We start from the raw sequence: 17,728 nt of genomic DNA, 5'->3' as shown, positions 1-17,728 counted from the left end.
GGTTTTATATTCTTGTCTTGGCCAGTAGTAGAGGTACCTCATGCTGTGGGTAGAAGGAAGTAATCTCTGAGGTATCTGGCTCAGGAGAGCCTCCCCTGCTAACACTTCCATCTGTCAGAGAACTGTCTAGCTATAGTTTTCTTAAGACTCTTGAGTGCAAATTATTCAAGTCTCCCAATATGTAAATCTTGACTCATGGCAAACTTTTAAAATAAATCTTGCTCAATAAACAGTATCAAACAGGAAGAATATGTCTTTTGGCATTGTCAAATACAGACCAGAAAGATACACCTCCTGAATACTCCTACCTTTTCTGTGTCATCTTTCATGATTTTTCATCTACAGCTCGCAAAGGACCTTTGCCTGATCTGTGATTTATTTTTGGTTTTTTTTTTTCCTATCGTGCTTTAATAAAGACTCTTACTGTCTTTAAACATACTGTCCATAGTTATTTTTTTCTTTGGTAACTTTAGCTTTCTTATTGGTTATCTGTATTTCTAACTTAATAACTTAAGTCATTGCCTTTTTTTTTTTTTCTTTTTAGTTAGTTGTATCTCGGATCTTACGATTTTTCTGTGCATCAAGCATATGGACCATGCTAACTTTTTTGTTTGCATTTTAGAATATAGAATTCAGGAAATTCAGTAGGATGTCTTAAAACTTTCTGAGTTTATCCTTTTGTGGTTGCTTTAAGATCTAGGAATATGTATGTTCCTTTAAAATTCCACATGCATACACATATATATGTATGCATGCATAACTGCTCTTTATTTCTGTCTCTATAAATGCAATCAAATTGTGATCAGAATGGAGATAATTGCTCATTTTTGGAATTGCAAATAACCTTTTATGTTAGGATGACGTCTGGTATTTACTACCTGCTGTCAGGTACAAGACTTTCTGATTTATGAAATAATTCTGTTGGAGTGTTTTTAAGATACAAAGTAGGTTTGTTACTGAATTTTCTAGCTAAATTTCAGTAGGTTGAATTCAGCTATAGTTCTCCTGAGAAAGTTGTTCTAATTAAATAGATGAGTAATATCTCAGTCTTTCAAGATACTTCCTTCCCATTGTTTCAGAGATACTGTTGCAGCACTGCAAATACTTCAGTTAATGTGATCTGCTAGTGCATATACATCAAGCTCTGTTATTAGAAGTTCAGCCAAAGGGACAGGTCGAGGGACTAGGAGTCAGTTCACGCAGTTCATGAGAGTTCAAAGGAGAAACATGGTTGTGTTTCACTTTTGAACTCACGTATTCCTGATGACTCAGTGGTCCTGTTATCACTTAACGAAAGAAAATACGATGACTTAGGAAGTGGGAGACTACTGGAAGACTGCATATTGTATGCATTGAGTACATAATCCATTCACGCAACAACATCCCTTGACATGTGTGATATAACTTAACACCCAGCAGCAAACCAAGCTAAGGGCTTTACTGTGCTTTCAGCAGGCTAGAAGCTGTGGCTGGAATGGCTTTCTCACCTTGCTGCAGAGAGACCGCGCACTCAACTGTACAGCTCAGCAGACCTACACAACACTCTTGGTAGTCAGTAGAGGTGTTCTGCTGGCAGGTTGAGACAAAGTATGCCAGTATTAGGCTGTTTGAAAAGGCCCTTGGCACTATGGTGAAGTTACTGCAAAGTAGCTTTGCTGGCTGATTCTGATTTCAAACTAACCCAGCAATATGAATGTGGCTGTAATCAGGTCCTTTAGGTGAAGTATCTTTTCATGTCAAAAATCCATGCTGGAAAAAATGCATACAAGGTAAAGGAATATTTAGTTCTCTAATGCTTTGTGAAGCCTAAAGATTATAGAAGACATAGAAAGTCCACACCTGTACTTACAAACTGGACCTATTCCAGCATTGTTAAGAAATAGAGGAGGGATTTGTATCAGGCCTTGCCAAATGCTTGCTGTTGTGAAGTTCAAAATTAAAAAAAAAAAAAACTGTGCAATAAATACGGTTTAAAAGAAAATTAAATGGCAGATGCTGGATTTTGCCCTCGTGCACCTAAAATAACAGCAATGAAGGCAGTGAATTCACAAATTTGTATTGTAATTAGATAAGAATTAATCTTTATAAAATCTAGCGCATATGTTTCCTCTGGATTGTTTCTGATTAACTACATGTTCAGTCACTGGGAATAGATTTCTCTGTGCATAAATATAACCCAGGATCCTAACAGAGATGTTAAAATCCTGCACTAGGCAATAAAACTGTACTTGCTATTGCTTTGCTCCTCTGTACCACGCACAGGATTCTAACCAGCCACTTCAGGCTACTGTGGGTACATTTCTTAGTTGAGTGGAATTATCTTCTTTGTACTGACCTCCTGCTGTTAACTGTGTAGATAATATAAGTTCTTAACTTTGGTCCTGTGTGTAGCAATAGGTGGATTTGCCCCATGAAGACAGAATAAGTAGCTCCCATAAAGACCATAGTTGGTAGTTGAGCATTTCACCTGTGTGTGCAACTTGCTCAACATTGGATGTTGCAGAAAAGTAAGAACCCAAAGCAGAGCTGACAGTGCAGTCACAAGGAAAGGCTACTATCTTACTAAAGTAAGTCCAGTTGATATTCAGCTGCTGTGAGGACTGTTTCTTCATGCTAGCAGAGCAGTTGCACCACTGAGGATTTAGCCTGAATCATTACTCACATCTTTGCTATAGGGAAAAATTGTATTGCAAGCAGCTAATGATTGCATTGCTGTTAGCAGCAACTAATGGATATAACAATATTGTATGCTGACAGAATTAACGCTAGTAAATTACAAAGTTTATTACAGTCCATCTGTTAAGGAATATACTAGCATGACATTGGCAGTCACTGTTGGGATGCTGGGAAGTATTTTTGTATAAAAATCAGAAACAAGGCATGAATTAACAGTGGAAGTGTTCATAGCAGCAGGACAGCTGCAGTTCTGGCTTACCTAAGGCAGTACAGCAATCAATGGAAGGCTCTGAGGGTCTTCCACATCTCTTGCATGCACGTTGTCATTCAGATTTACAGTCATGGCCTCACGCTCCATTTCCCACTTTCCCCACCCCCCCATCGCCTCCCCCCATCTTGTGTCTTTCAGCCCATCAGCCTGGGAACTGCCCGTGTGAGCTCTGCTTCCCGCTGCTCCGTCCTGTCTCAGGTTGAGCAGAGGCAGAGACTGTGCTGAGAGATATTGTGATAGTAGTGTTAAAAAACAGCTTTAGAAGGACCTACTTTTAAAGATACACATCAAACAAGGGTTTATCAGGCTAGAATATTTTCAATGTTTAAATTATATTACACTTTCCTTCCTTTGGTAGAAACAGATTCTGAAGTCCTTTGGAAGCAAAGGAGCTGCCCCCCCCCCCCACCCCCCTTTTTTTTTAAAAAAAAAAAATCTGAGCGCAGATATTTGTAGTGACTTGCTAAACAGATAAGAGCCTGGGAAAAATGAGTGGACAGTTTGGATCAGGATGTTATTAGAGACAAATTTTGGTCTTCATAGTGTTTATGCTGTTCCAGCCACTCCTGAGATCACAGAAGCATGCAGAGAAGGAAACGAGGGAATTTGATGTTATACTGAACATCAAACAGGGTTGAAGGTTCTTTGACCTCTGCAAGTAATTAAAATAAAGCTTCACTGGAAAATGGTAGGCTACTGCCACAGTTCCTGTTTTACAATTCATGACATTCCTTAAGGGTTTAAAAGATGAGTTGAAGTTATTCTTTGTGCTGCTCCTTAGTCCTTAAGAGAGTTAAGAAATCAGGTCATTCTCCTCAGTCATGGTAGAACTAAATATTTGATTAGGTTTGGCCATCAAATAGGCCCATTATGCCTGTTCATAAAAATTTTTTAAAAAGTAAAAGAAGGAGGGGGCTTTTACTCTTAAATGTACTCTTTCAGCAGCATAGCAGGTTTTGTGGTATTTAAATAGTATTAGAAAAGTAAAGCTTTCTACGTGTTTAGTAGCTGTTTTTCAGGTGACTGCTTAGATGTCTTTAAATGGAGAATGAGTGAGTGCAGCTGTGTGAATGTAATGCAACAAATATGCACTTAATTGTGTCCTTTGGCCAGCAGAAAATGTCTGTTGGTAATTAGTTCCTCCTCTACCAGACCTGCTGGCATGTGAGCTCTCCTAGTGGGATTGTTGTTATTGTTCTCTCTGGCTCTTTTTCACTGTTGTTCTGGAAAGGACAGAACTGAAGGCATGAGTAATAGGAAATCTTAAGCTCTCACATTCACCAAAGAGGAAGACATTTATTTAACCAGACTAGAGCTCTACAAGCACTCGGAGGATAAAAGTTAGTCTTGTGGGAAATGGAGACAGAGGGAATGGACTTGGAAAATACAATCCTTGGCTTTTGAAGTTCTGTTACCATGGGGTTAAAGCTGCATGAGTGCTCAACGCAGGTACATTTTATGCTGGGTTTCTGGGGCATGTTACATCACCTTGCATGCAGCCGTATTTGGAGCTCCTGAGTTGGATTCATTCTTGTGATACCCACCATTGCCTTCCCTGACACCTCGGAGTACCAGTACACTTGTGGCTTCAGGAGATCCCCAAAGGCATCTTGAAGGCAGAAAGTGTTGTGTGCACTGTGAAAAGTTGGAGCATCACCGGTGTGAGAAGGGGTTGTACAGGACCTCAGGGCATTGTGTTTAACTGGTGCTTCAAACACCTCTCTACCTCCTAGCCTTTTAGCTTACCTTTTAAACTGCAAGAGGTTTCTTTAAGCTTGATACACGCAGTGTGTAATGTGATGGCTGTGTTCTGGGATCTTTATTATCCGTTCTGGATAATTGTCCAGGGTTGTTACCCCCCGTTAGGGGGAGCCTTCAAAGCCCTCTGTACACAGTGCCTCTTAGAGTGGCATTGCAGACTTGTTTAATCAGCTGAGGAGGATTTGTATGTCCTAGTTGAAGTTATTTAAGGGAATAGTTTGCTGGAAGAAGGCTGAAAATTGGTATCTGCTGAGTCTGAAAAGGTGATCTAAGGAAAATTTGATCTCTCATCATTAACGATTACTATAAGTCTTGGCCTTGGTATATAGGTCTATATACATAATAGAACTTGTGCTTTTGCTAATGTTACGTGGGACATGTCCTCTGCAGAATATACACATCCAGTTTCCCTATGTAACCCATCATCCATGTGTCCTGACTACTGAGCCTGTAACTGTCATTCATAAGTCTTAGAGGAGAGGTAATTTCTCAGGACTGGTCATTAGGAATACATTTCTGTAATGGTTTTCCTTGGTAGGGTTTCTCCAAAGTATTTTATGATGAACATTGGCTGTTATTTAACCTTCTTTGTAGACTGGGAAACTGAAGCTCAAGTGTTGCTCAAGACTTGATTCCAATACAAGTCTTGAAATTACCAGAATTAATAGAACCGTAATACTATCTACAATAATGTTAAACCCTATTTTCTTTACACAAATATGCATATAGTGCACATATTGTGTATTGTATGTATTTAGCATATATAGAAAATAAATATAACGCACATGTCACTGGTCAAACAAATCAGTGAGACTTGCAGAACCATGGAAAGCTACTCAGATTTAACATCTGTATATTAACATTTATAATGACACTTACACCTTTGGCCACTGTTTCTTCATTCTGCAGTTCTAAGGCTCTGGAAGTATTTGCTAATTGAGTATATACTACTACTTCTTTTTATCTAAATGTTTCTACTCTGTTCAAATGGGATTTAATCTGAGAACCTATTTTAGATTTGTCAGTGTGGGTAGAAGAAAAAGAGGAAAGTCGGAAGAGTTTGTATATTGTTATAAATTGATAACAGATGTTCTTTGCTTCTGCTGCAAATGGAAGTGCCAGTTGATTTAACAGAGAATTTATAGGCAGTGACAGTAACATGTAGGTTTAATATTTCATTTGACAAGAAATTGCTGTTGATTTATTCAATTCCGTGTAAGAATTTGTATGAAAAGTGAGAGTAATAATGTTCAATATTATTTTGGTTGTTTTTAGCACTTCTAGCTAAGGAAAACCAAGGTATTTACAGCAATTAATTCGGCTTACTCAAACTTAGTTTATTGACAGTCCTCTGTGGGTCATAGTTTGCACTTGATGGTTTGGGTTGTCCTGAAGACTTCAACCAAAGCTGAAATAATTCAGAAGGGATCATAAGCAAAATGATAGATCAAAACCTAGTGGCTAAATAGCTGTATTTTGAACAAAGTGATTTGTTGCTGCTGGCAGGGTGCCAGATGCCACTTGAGAAGTCCTTGTGTAGCAAAGCTAACTGTAAAGGATTTCTGGACATGAAGTGAACTTGAGAAGCGGTAAGGGCAGCTAGGCATAGTGAGAAGGATGTGGCTTTATCCCTCTTGCACCTTGGCTGAAGAATGTTCAGGGCAAATGTGCACTGAATTAATGTTACTTGTTAGTGCCAACATGATTGTAATATAAACCTCACAGTCCACAGCACACTAGCATAAGATTACAGGAAGCTGCACACGGGCCATAGTGAATGAGGGGTTAGTAGCCTGAGAGCTGGGCAAGACCAGATGTCTAAAAAGTGTGAATATTTCATCTTCATGTAGATCCAAAAGGTTTTCCTAATACATTGTAACTGACTGATTTTTAGCAACCAGTTTTCTCAGATGATCACAGCAAGTCAGGCGTAGCAAGATTAGCCCTGAGTGAGTTGAGATGCAGAATATTTTCCAGTGGATACCCACTGAAGAAAGGCTTCCACTCCCGAGTCATAGAAACATTGCTGGGGCGGAAAACTCATCAAACTGGTTCAGAAGTGTTCAGCAACAACTGCAGCTGCTGTGGTATGTAACTGCCCCCAAACGTCTCCAGTGCAGGATATGTTAGCACTTTGACTTCTCAGGCTGCCTTATCTGGGGTGTGGTGTTCATTCATCAGCACTCACACTAGGCTAAAATTTGGCCAGTTGTTTCAGCCTTGGGGAAAGATCTGACAAACTTGAAATCCGTCCCTTTAGCTGTTTTGAAGAGGAGACACGTGTATGTCATTTAAACTATATTATTTTGACAGTAATGTATCGATTTTTTCCAGGAAAAAACCTCCAGAGAGGCCACAGGTCTGCACATAATATTGTGATGAATTCTGGATTTGTTTCTCCTATAAATAGCCTGGCTTTTAAAAACACGTAAACTGCTTATAGCAATTAACAGATGAGTACTTGAATCCAGACACCTTGTTCTAGAGGACTCAAGGAAAGATTTGTGATGAAGAGAAAAATAAATGGAACGATTATCAGATGATCACAGCAAGTGAAAGACTCATTAATATTAGCACTAGATGGACCTGATACAGACCTTTTTAGGGCAAAGTATGGATTGAGCTAAAGTTACTGTGACCCAAAGTTACTGTGAATTAACTACAAAACAAGGAACAGGAAACTCAGAAGGCTGGGGTAGGACTGCCAGAGGAGCTACACAAACCCAAAGGATTGGCACCTTTTGCTTATGACAATGAAATGCAGCATTTGATTAAAACATAGGTGCAATATGGCTTCGTTGTTCCTAAACAAAAAACAAACAAGAACCTCGAAAAACCCCAAAACAAAACCACCACACTCAAAGGCCAGACTGGAAGAACAGAAGCTGAAACTATACAGGTGTGAATGTGTGATTTTCTTTGTCCACATGCCATGGTCCTCTCACAATATAGGTATCTCTGCTGGATCCTACCTATTTTTCTTAAAACTACATTGCCTTAGTTGAGCACCAGGGTGCTTAGTAGGGAATTATTTCTTTATAAAACCTACTTCATAGATAATACTTAATGTACAAAGGTAAGCATCTCACAGGACAGAATCCCATCTCAGATGCGATATCTCAGAGGTTAATTGATAATAATGTAACAGGCCCCATACTCTTTCCAGTTCCGACAGTGTAGCTAGTTAGCTACCCTACTGAATACCTTCTGAGAAGCTATGAATTTTATTTCAGAAAAATCTATATGCCTACTGACAATTTGAGCTCTGTTAAGCAGCAGCGCAGTTATGCCACAGAGATATTCTCTAGTTGGATGAGACAGGCAGAAAAGATTCCTGTGTTGTTATTTCATATCTGTTTTTTCAATTATTGTCTTCCTGTTTGGAGAAGATCCTTTCTGGCAGTGATTCAGCCTTCTTAGGAATTTTTTATATCTCATTAACTGGGAGCGGTTCCCAGGACAGCAGATTTGCCATCATCTTTAAATCAAATATTTCTGAAATAACTTGTGACAAGCAGCTCTGTGGGCCCCACTCTGCTGAAAAACTCTAGGAATGCTCCAAAGTTGGGATTTTTTTTTTTACCGAGCACAGATAAAATTGCTTTTCCTCTCTATGTACAATATTTTTGCGTGAGGCAGAAAGTGCAGAAAAGGATTTCAGCATCTGCTGAGTGCGGAGCTGTCCTAATTGGAGATCTACCTTTGAATATTCAGTATTCACAGTCCTAAGCTGCACATATATATATATATATATATATAAGTAGCCGTTCTTTGCACGCCTGCATTCCAGATCAGAATAGTTGTGGTTTGATGCCAGCGTTACATTTCAGAGTTTCTTAATTTTCTTCTTCTTAAATTCCAGTTTTGAATGGAACTGATGGGACACCTCTGGGGTTAAATAATTTCTAGAGAGAGTCAGAGATGAAGAGGACAGCCAATAATGAAAATGGTAGAAAGAGAATGAGCATTAACAGTGGTTTTCCTTCTCGGTTCAATATTGGTTTTGTTGCTGCAAGTCAAGCATCAATTCTGTGTTTTCTCCCTCATTAGCTTTTCTTCCTTGAATAGGCACATCTTGTAGTGACCTTTCTTTCTCCCTTTTACCAGAGTACCTTTTTTTGCCTGATAGGTCTAAATCTGCTGTGCAAAAAACACTAAATCACATTCGTCTCTGGTGGATGTTGCCCTGTAAGGAGCAGGAATCAACAGCTAAGGAAGTATCTGAGTAAGAGAAGTGCAGTTTTTTTGCAACTGAAGTGTGAGTGTATGGCTAAACTAACAGACACCGAGTCCTCTAGTCTTGCATTGCTGAAATTCCTGGACGGGAATTGATCTTAGTGATAATGAAAGATAAATAGTCATGTCCACAAACACCATTGTCCCTGTGAATAACTATCTCTGCCGACCTTTCTTAAGCCCAGGTACTACACTACTAAGGCAGGAGCAGATGAGAACATTAAAATTAAATGGTGCAACTTTACCTGTAGAAGGGCTGGGTGGTAGAGCTGGTTGTCTGGCAGTTGTCAGGTACTTTAATCCATATACTTCACCATCTCGTATAAATATTTTCAAATACTAAGCCTGAATAAACAATGTTGAATGTGAACCAAAAATATCATGTTATTCATCTCAATAGAAATAATGAAAGGTTGAATTTAATAATGTTACAGTCTCAAGTATATTGAACTAGGAGATGGATTTGATAACATTTTGCAAGTCAGCAACAGAGTAAATGGGTATTTTGTGCATATAACATCTCAGTGGATAGGGAATATTTTTTGAAAAAGGATTTGAGGTTAACTTGTTTGGAAAGCCAATACAATTTTAAAGACTTTCAGAATTCATTACTTGTCACTGTTAAGGGTCATTTTCTAGGATTAATTATTTTTTGATTAAAAAAGCCTAATGTGGGCATTGCATACTTAGTTTCTGATGCAAGGAAATTAATACATTGGTTGCTTTGGTCTCCTAAGGAGAAGAAATCACAATATCTGTTCCTTGATTTTTCCTGTCCTTATAGGCCTGAAATCCAATCAGCTTTGTTTATTATGGTTATCAATGTATTTAAGAGAAGGAATGGCTCAGTGGATTTGGGTTAACAGGATCTAGAGTATTTAGCATCTTTACATCAATAGTTCAGATTCAGCTCAAGCTGTCAGTGCTAGTGTAGCTTCTGAAGTCAAGCATTTGTGAATTAAGTTAATCATCCCAGACAGAAGTGGCTCTAGAAAGCTCTCTCTATTAATGCTTGTATCAGCAGTGTGAGGAAGAAGGCCAAGGAATAAAACGGCGGGTTGAAAACTGTTGTTCATTGTCTAAATTAATCTGTAACAATGGAGCAATTGAGAAAATACATGTTGTTTGACAAAATGAGGAGGCAGCAGGTTTACACAAATATCTAACTGCAGTGTGCCATTCATTGCCTTGGACTGTTACATAGGTGGAGATTTAAAAAGGTGTTGGGCAAATTACAGAGACTAGATAGATTTTGACATAGCCCCTAGCCAGGAAATCTTTAAACCACTGATTGCTTGAATGGGAAGGTGTGAAGAGTTTCTAAAGGCTGTTGTGTATTGTCTTGTTTCTTATAGCCTTTTACCCTCAAGTAGTCACTGCTGGCCTCTGTTGAGGGCAGGCTACTGGACTAGATAGACCTTTGGACTGAAACAGTATGGCAGATCTTACATTCTCATCACTATTGTCACATCATGAGGGCAATGCTGTGTCATAACAGGTGAACTAGAAGAACAGCAGCAGTGGTCTGTCAGCAAATAATGAGTGCTCTCAAAGCAATGCAATGCATTGGTCACTAATTTGCTTTTTTTTATTTTTGTTTAGGCAGGTGACAAGCATTACCATCCAAGCTGTGCACGATGCAGCAGGTGCAACCAAATGTTCACGGAAGGAGAAGAAATGTATCTGCAAGGTAAGGCTGTCTCCATTCCAAAACAAGAACAATCAGACTTTGTAATTTTTCTGTCACAGATCTCAGGAGTTTATAAACCATCCCCATGTAATATGAATAAGGAGGACTATCTGCAATAGTGTCCTCGTACTTTTTCACTTGAAACCCTTTTGCTCTAGTAGGTGGCCACAGCAGTGGCAATAGCAGTGGCTCTACATGCTAGCTGAGGCAGACTGTGTTTTCAAAAGCTATGTAGCAAAAATGAAATTTATTAGGCTGCCTCTGTATTTGGCATCTCACAGATAGCTTAACACACAGGCTGGTATATGAGATACCGGACAAAGTGAGAGGGTTTCCCCTGAATTCTGCTGATCAGTTTCTGTGCTCTTCTGGACCACACTCCAAACTGTAAAAGGCAATGAAACAACTTCCAGAGGCTGCAGTGAGCTTGTTTTGTATCAAGTAGATCTCATTCCCCATGCACATTGACAGAGTGTCTCCTCTGGTTCTTAATCATATTTGCTTGTCTTGCCTATTTCCCTTTTCTCTGGTCACATCTCTCTTTTTATTCCCATTTACTTCATCTGTATGTCTTTCTACAGTGACTTCTTTCTTGTATGTTAATTTTCATCTCCTCTTTCTTACCAGCAGTCTCACACTCCCAGATATTGCCAAGCATTTTTCATGATCTGTTCACATAGAAAAGAACGTGCTCTTTTCTTTGTTGAAAAGTATCCTTAATCTGAGTTCCACCTGCTCTCCCAGAAGGTAGCATGTTAACTATTAAGCTACAGTTCTTTTTATTACTTGCTATAGTATTAATAATTAATGTTGTTAGAAAGAAGTATAATACACATTTATGCAAGGAAGAAATCAAAGTGAAAAAGACAGATACATGTTGGGATTTTGTATATTGTACTTATATCAGAAAACTTGCTTGGTATACCCAAAAGAACTGTAAAAGAGTAGGAAAGAAATGATGAAGGTGTGGTGGCAGCCATCTCTTGAAATCCTGAGGAGAAACTCCTTCTGGAGGAATTCCAAAATTAATATTGTTAAGGAATTCCTTTGAAGCTAACATGTTATTTTGTAGTTTGTCCTCCCTTGCAGCCCATCTCTCTCATCTCTCACTGACCTTATACCTTAGTCATCTTATTTCAGCTGTGCACAGAACTGGATATCGAGCTGTGTAGCAGTTCTGCATTGCAAGAGCAAGGAGAGGCTGAAAGAGGGCTGGGTAGGAAGTACTGCTTCCTGATGTCAAATTGGAAAAACTAACTTGAAAGGAACAATTACTGCATCTGACAACTGGTAATCTTCTTAGTTTCCTCACATCATAGTATGATGAAGTACAGAGTTCAAGGTGAGCATCAGTTCATCCTTTGCTGTTATTAATAACAGCTGTTTGCAACTGATGCCATTTGCACCCAGAGTGGGAGTTCATGTTGCTTGGGCAGGCTGTGGTGTAAATTGGTGCAGATCCAAGTAAGACAGAATGTATTGCTTCTACTTAAACAAGGCTAGATTTTGTCCTGGCCAAGGTCAGGTGATGTGAAGGAGGAGAGGAGAGACACCTGGCTCCTTGATCTGCCATCATTCTCTTCTTGGCTGTATCTCCCTTTCTGTGGTTGTGAATTAATGCTCTTTATGCTCACTCTGTCTCAGAGAGAGCAGCTCAAGTTGCATTGCTTTACTGTACACAAGCTGTTTTCTGACTAAATAATGTTATTGCTGAGTGTGCTCCAGGCTGTTCTGCCAAAGCTTTCCTTGCTGAATTCAGCATGTTTGTAAGTGTAAGGGACCTAAAAGCCTTTCCAGTGCAAAGCTCTCAGCTGAAATGTGTATCCTGACTCCATCCAAATCATTTACCCTAAGGTGCAGAATAACAGCATTCTAAACATTTCACTGAAATAAAAATACAACACCACAACACTAAAGCTAGAACGAAAATAACATTATTGATAAAATATATGAAAATAGGCAGCTTCCATCTTGCTTCTAATTGTCCTCTCCACAGGACATGAAAGCACTGTGTTGGTATTGCTTTGTATGATAGAGCCTGGCAGGTCTGTGATAGCTGCTTGTATCAGAAATGTGTGGGCAGCCTGCAGAAGGAGAACATGGGAAAACAAGCTGTCTGTTTGGGGGCTTTCTATGTTAAGGATGGTTTGAATAACGCTAGCAGAAGCACTCTGGCTTTCCCCTGCTCCAACACAGGAACATGAAAAAGAAGCAGCGTCAGAAACTTTCTCTTTCCCATCGATTTCCTAGTAATATATTACTATATGGACTGCCCCAGAAGACTGTTGCTGAGCTAGGATGTTGCTCAGCATTCAGAGGGATGCTTCACTTGATTCTCACATGGGCTTTCAGCCTTATTCAATGTGTAAATAATAGCCTGAGTTACTGATTTTGAGAGAACTCTATGTTGAAACAATGGTACGTGCAAATTAAAAAGCTGAATAAATGAACATGTTGGTTGGTGTCTGCCAAGTGAGCAAACAAACATATGTTAAGAATGGGAATAATCACAGTTTGCTGAACTGTTTCCGGTAGGAAAAAGAGGGGCAATGCAGCTTGAGAATTTGCACTGTTCCGAGCATTTCAAAATAGATTGGCATGTTTGGATGAATAAAATCTACAAACTGTAGGTGGCTCAGAGTTCAAGATCATGAAAAATATTTACATTTCACTTCTTAAACCTGTTCTATCTGATTTGGCTTTTTTAAGTTTCACATAATTCAAACCTCTTACAATTTTGTGAACGAAAACTCACCATTAGCTAAGTTTCACCATGAAAATGACATCCAGACTCTCTTGCATTTCTTGTTCACTTTCAGCAGCTGCAGCATTCTCCTGGGGGGTCCCTAAAATTGTGCCAGTTTGTGCTAAATACTGCCCAAGAATCAGTGACAGCTTTTTCTTTGATGGTGGGGATAGTTTAATAGAAAAGAAACTAATGTACAGAGGTACAGAGATAATTTTTGTCAGTCACACAGGAAGCTCACAGCTGAATTTGAGAGTTGAACCTAAACCTTCTGAGTCTGAGTGCATCAGCCTTATAGCATGAACTTCCTTCCTCCTGAGTGCTTGTATCTGTCTGACCTCCTAAGTAAATGCACAGGGCATGCTTCTCTCCTGATCTCGCAGGCTCTGTGGGATCCTGGCTCTGAGACTGTGGTTTGTTTACAGAGAAGGCTGTTGGTACACTTCTCCCTGTTGTCTGATCGTTTTCCACTGCCAAGTGCACAGCTTCTTCTTCCTCGGCTTAGACTCAAAGCCAAACATCTCAGACCCTTGATCCAGAGTCACAGTGTTCTCTCCAGTCTCCTGATGATGATGATACTGTGTGCTGCTGGGAAGGGAAATCATTCCTGCTGGTCTTTACTTCTGTACCAAGCCATGTAAGGGCTTGTTACAACAAAATTTCCAGGGGCCCTGACCCATACCTTTCCTGGGCTCTGAGGGTGGGGTTTCCTCTGACTGCACTTGAGCTAATAGTCACCAGCAGGAGAGCTGGACTTTGCTCTGTACCGTTTCTTTGTGGATAGAGTGAAGAGGTGACGTTCCCCCCTGCAGACAGACATGGCTCTGTATTGACTTTGTAGTGACTGGAATTAAGTTTGAATTTGACTGCATCTGCAGTTAGTGTTAAAAATCAGCATTAGCTTCTGTTCTGTTTCAACTTTGCTAATAGCTGCCAGCAGCTTCCCAGCAGTGACCACAGTTTACACCCTGTTCCAAAGGAGAACTGAAATGGGGTGGAAGTGCTCCTTGCCCGCACACTGCTCAGTCCTTGGGGACAGATGGATATTTCCATTTTTACAGCATAAGAGAGAATCCCATGTTTTGGGACACAAAGGGCAGAGAGCTTGCCTCTTTTTGTAGGATCTGTAGGTGGAATAGCCATGTGGAAATGCCAGTGCAACACATGCCACTGACCTTGCAGAGCAAGGGTTAGAAACAATGTATGTGCCAATGGCAACTATGGGACACTGTGATCCAGGGAGAGGCTCTTTCACAGGCTGCTTTCTACCACCTGTGTCATACTGGCCTCTCTAGTGCAGCAGGTGAGATATCACCCTGACTCTTCTGTGTTGTGAATTTTCTAATTTTGGTTTTCCTGTTGCATTTTGCATAATTGCAGGGAAGAGGTGATCTGAGTAATACTTCACAGTATCTGAATATGACACCTATTGCTCAAGGAGGTCATAAGACTTTCCCAGTATTAATGGACTTATGATCAGAACTTCCTTTTTATGTGTGTTGCAGTACATAAGGGGAGAACAGATCGGGTAACCATGGCCCAACTCTTTTGCTCTTACCCTCCGTCCTGCCCAGAGAACCCTCTGTCCTTCAGTTCCTCCAGCTGGTGCTTGCTGACTCCCTTGCTGCTTGAGGCTGTTTGAGTTTTAATTAAGAATGTGTGCAAAGTGCTTTGACAGCCTCAGGAAGAGGCTACTGTAGATGAGCCAAGCATTTGAATATTTTTTTGCTTCACATGTATTCTCATGAGCTACAATTGGATGTGAATTACTTGCATAGTTCAGACAGATTCACCATCTGATGCAATGAAGGGATTCTCTTTAATGACTTGTCATGACTGGAAGTCATCTGCTTTGCTCTGAATAAAGATGGTTTTTTCCCTCCCTCAGGTTCCACTGTCTGGCATCCCGACTGTAAGCAATCCACTAAGACTGAAGATAAGCTACGGGTAAGCTGAATTTGTGGCAATGACACACCAGATATTTTGTGCACACAATAACTGAATGTTGTTTTTAAAAGAGTGACTTTTTCCATGGTTTTTTGCATAGTTCTCACCACTCTGGCAGAATAAACAGTGGAGGCACTTCAGGGTTATTGCTCTGATTTTTAGGCTCACCACCTTCACATACCTGTCTCAGTGCACTGCCTTAAAGATAGTGTCGTCTACTGACATACAGACATGGCAAAGTCTCTAAGACACTTCATATCTCAGTTATTGTGAGAGAGACTCTTAACGAGAAAATGTGAACAGGGCAGATGCTATGATATATTTTAGTATTTTTGCACATCTGTGTAATTGCTTTATAGGTATCCCCTGTTCTGCACGGTTATTTCACAGCATTTAGACAATATGGGCTCTTCTTGCTTTGCCATCCAAATAAACCTCAGCCTAAAGTGATCCTAATTTGAATGCCAGGAAGAGTTGCAGTTACCCTTGGAGTCATCTCACCATATCCAGACAAACTTTCTGGATCAAATGCTTGGTGGTAGTAATGCTGCACTGATAAATGCCGGAGCCTGTTTTTTTGCATGCACCGGGAAATTCTAAGCCCATATTCATTAATTCATCTTCTGGACAATTTACTCTTTTTGATGTCTCAGTTTGTCCTTTGAACGTTGCTAATTTTTCTGGATTTGAATATTAGAGACTGCATGTGAATAAAATGTCTTTCAGACAAGGAAACTAAGAGGTACTGGCATGGAGATACCATGGATTGTGTTCTGTGTGTAGCTCAGTCACAGGAAGCCACGTCCTTTAGAATTAATTCAGATGAACTGGTCTGTAAAACATTCCCCGCAGAGAATTTACTATGATCATAGGTAATGTGCAGATAAATTTTTGTTGAACAGAGTTCATGTTAGTGTGGGCTGTACAGATAGTACAGCAGTATAATTGGCCCTAGATGGGCATGGTATCTAGCACAGCCGAACATCACTGTAGGTACCATCCAGCATTTGCACATTGTTCTGCCCTGAATTTCCATAAGAAAATGGAAAATTATGCCAGACTGGATTTTCTTCCTCATTTAACAATTTGAATGTAAGACAGTGTTTTGGCCCTGCTTAAGTGTCAGAATGCTTGTGCTTTGTAGTGAAAGGTTGGGGTACAATACCTCCTTTTCACTTGGACCCAAGAGTCTTACCAAAGCACTCCTGACTACATTGCGGCCCTTATGAACCTTTTCCAGCTGACCTTATAAATCAGTGGCTTATTTCCATTCCCCATGGAAATGGCCAAAGTCCTCTTCAAATATTTTCCTTTTTTCCGTCACACATTCAAGCATGTCAGTCTTCTTCCCCCTCAGCTAATTTTAATTGAAGCGAGTGAAGTAAATTAATTCATTCACCTGCAAGACTTTGCCTGAGTGAGTTCTTGCAGGAAAATGAAGTGAAGCAAAAGAATGCATATTAAGGGAAAATCTGAGAAATGTTATGTCACAGCTATCCAAGGTTGCCTTGTTCCTAGATGAAAGCTTCTAGGCAGAGGTTTAATACGTCTTTAAAAGGCATTGACAAATGCACTGTACTGAAGCTAGCTGGAGAGTTGGAGAATTTTTAGCTTCAACTGTATATCACAGATAGGCTCTATCTATGCCAGTGCAAAAAGTCAGACACCTTATTTTAAAATCAGTTTGAGTTCACTTTGACTTTGACATGTTTCATTCTACTGACTCAAATGAAGGCAGTAGCAAACAGGTGGGTACAGAAACAAATGAAACTGGGGGAACTATGTGCTATTTGAACATGTCACCACTAAATTATGAACTGTACTTTGATTGACTTACAGTTTCTTATGACATACATTTAGACATAATGTGGGAATCAGAATCTGGTCTGTGAGTTGACAAATGTATGACAGCTACTTTCAGGATCAGGCCTAGATTTTCTGGTGGTTCTGCAGAAAGCCAGTGATATGGCCTGTTTGCTCTGCTGGGTTTCCTTTCCCTATAGAGCAAAACAAAACAAAAAGCCCTTTTATCATTGAAGTCACTTCAGAAGTTTTCAGCAGTTCTGTTTTCTCTCAGTAACTGAATTGTGATACAAACTAATCAGCATTCTAGCTGGTCAAGATCTGACAGGGAGTTCATAAAAACAATGGTTGCTTTAGATCTTCCCCCCACTGGGTATTTGTGGAGGATTACAAAGCCAAAACAAGCAGAAAATAAAGCAACCATATGTATGTTACAAAAATATACATTGCTTAGGGGTTTTTTTACAACTCTCTGGCTGTTGGTGATTCTGCAGGGATCAGTAAGTAACATAGATGTTATAACGCACAGAGTATTATCTAGCAAGTAGATATTAGTAACTTGATTGAAAAAAGAGCTTAACCGCTGAGCTGGGGAAAC

General features: G+C 39.8%; 1 protein-coding gene across 5 annotated transcripts in view; it reads left to right on the top strand.

The window, feature by feature from the left end:
• The window catches only part of ABLIM1 (actin binding LIM protein 1), a 211,307-nt gene that overhangs the window by 143,993 nt on the left and 49,586 nt on the right, over nucleotides 1-17,728 (top strand). For all 5 annotated transcript variants that reach the window (XM_074875356.1, XM_074875353.1, XM_074875351.1 and 2 more), the window contains 2 exons: nucleotides 10,547-10,634; nucleotides 15,269-15,327. In XM_074875356.1, coding sequence (XP_074731457.1) covers nucleotides 10,547-10,634; nucleotides 15,269-15,327 — 147 coding nt within the window. The remainder of the gene's footprint in view (nucleotides 1-10,546; nucleotides 10,635-15,268; nucleotides 15,328-17,728) is intronic.

This window comes from Strix uralensis, chromosome 7, assembly GCF_047716275.1.
Source record: "Strix uralensis isolate ZFMK-TIS-50842 chromosome 7, bStrUra1, whole genome shotgun sequence".
Lineage (NCBI taxonomy): Eukaryota > Metazoa > Chordata > Aves > Strigiformes > Strigidae > Strix > Strix uralensis.
This window is presented reverse-complemented; position numbering and strand designations above follow the sequence as displayed.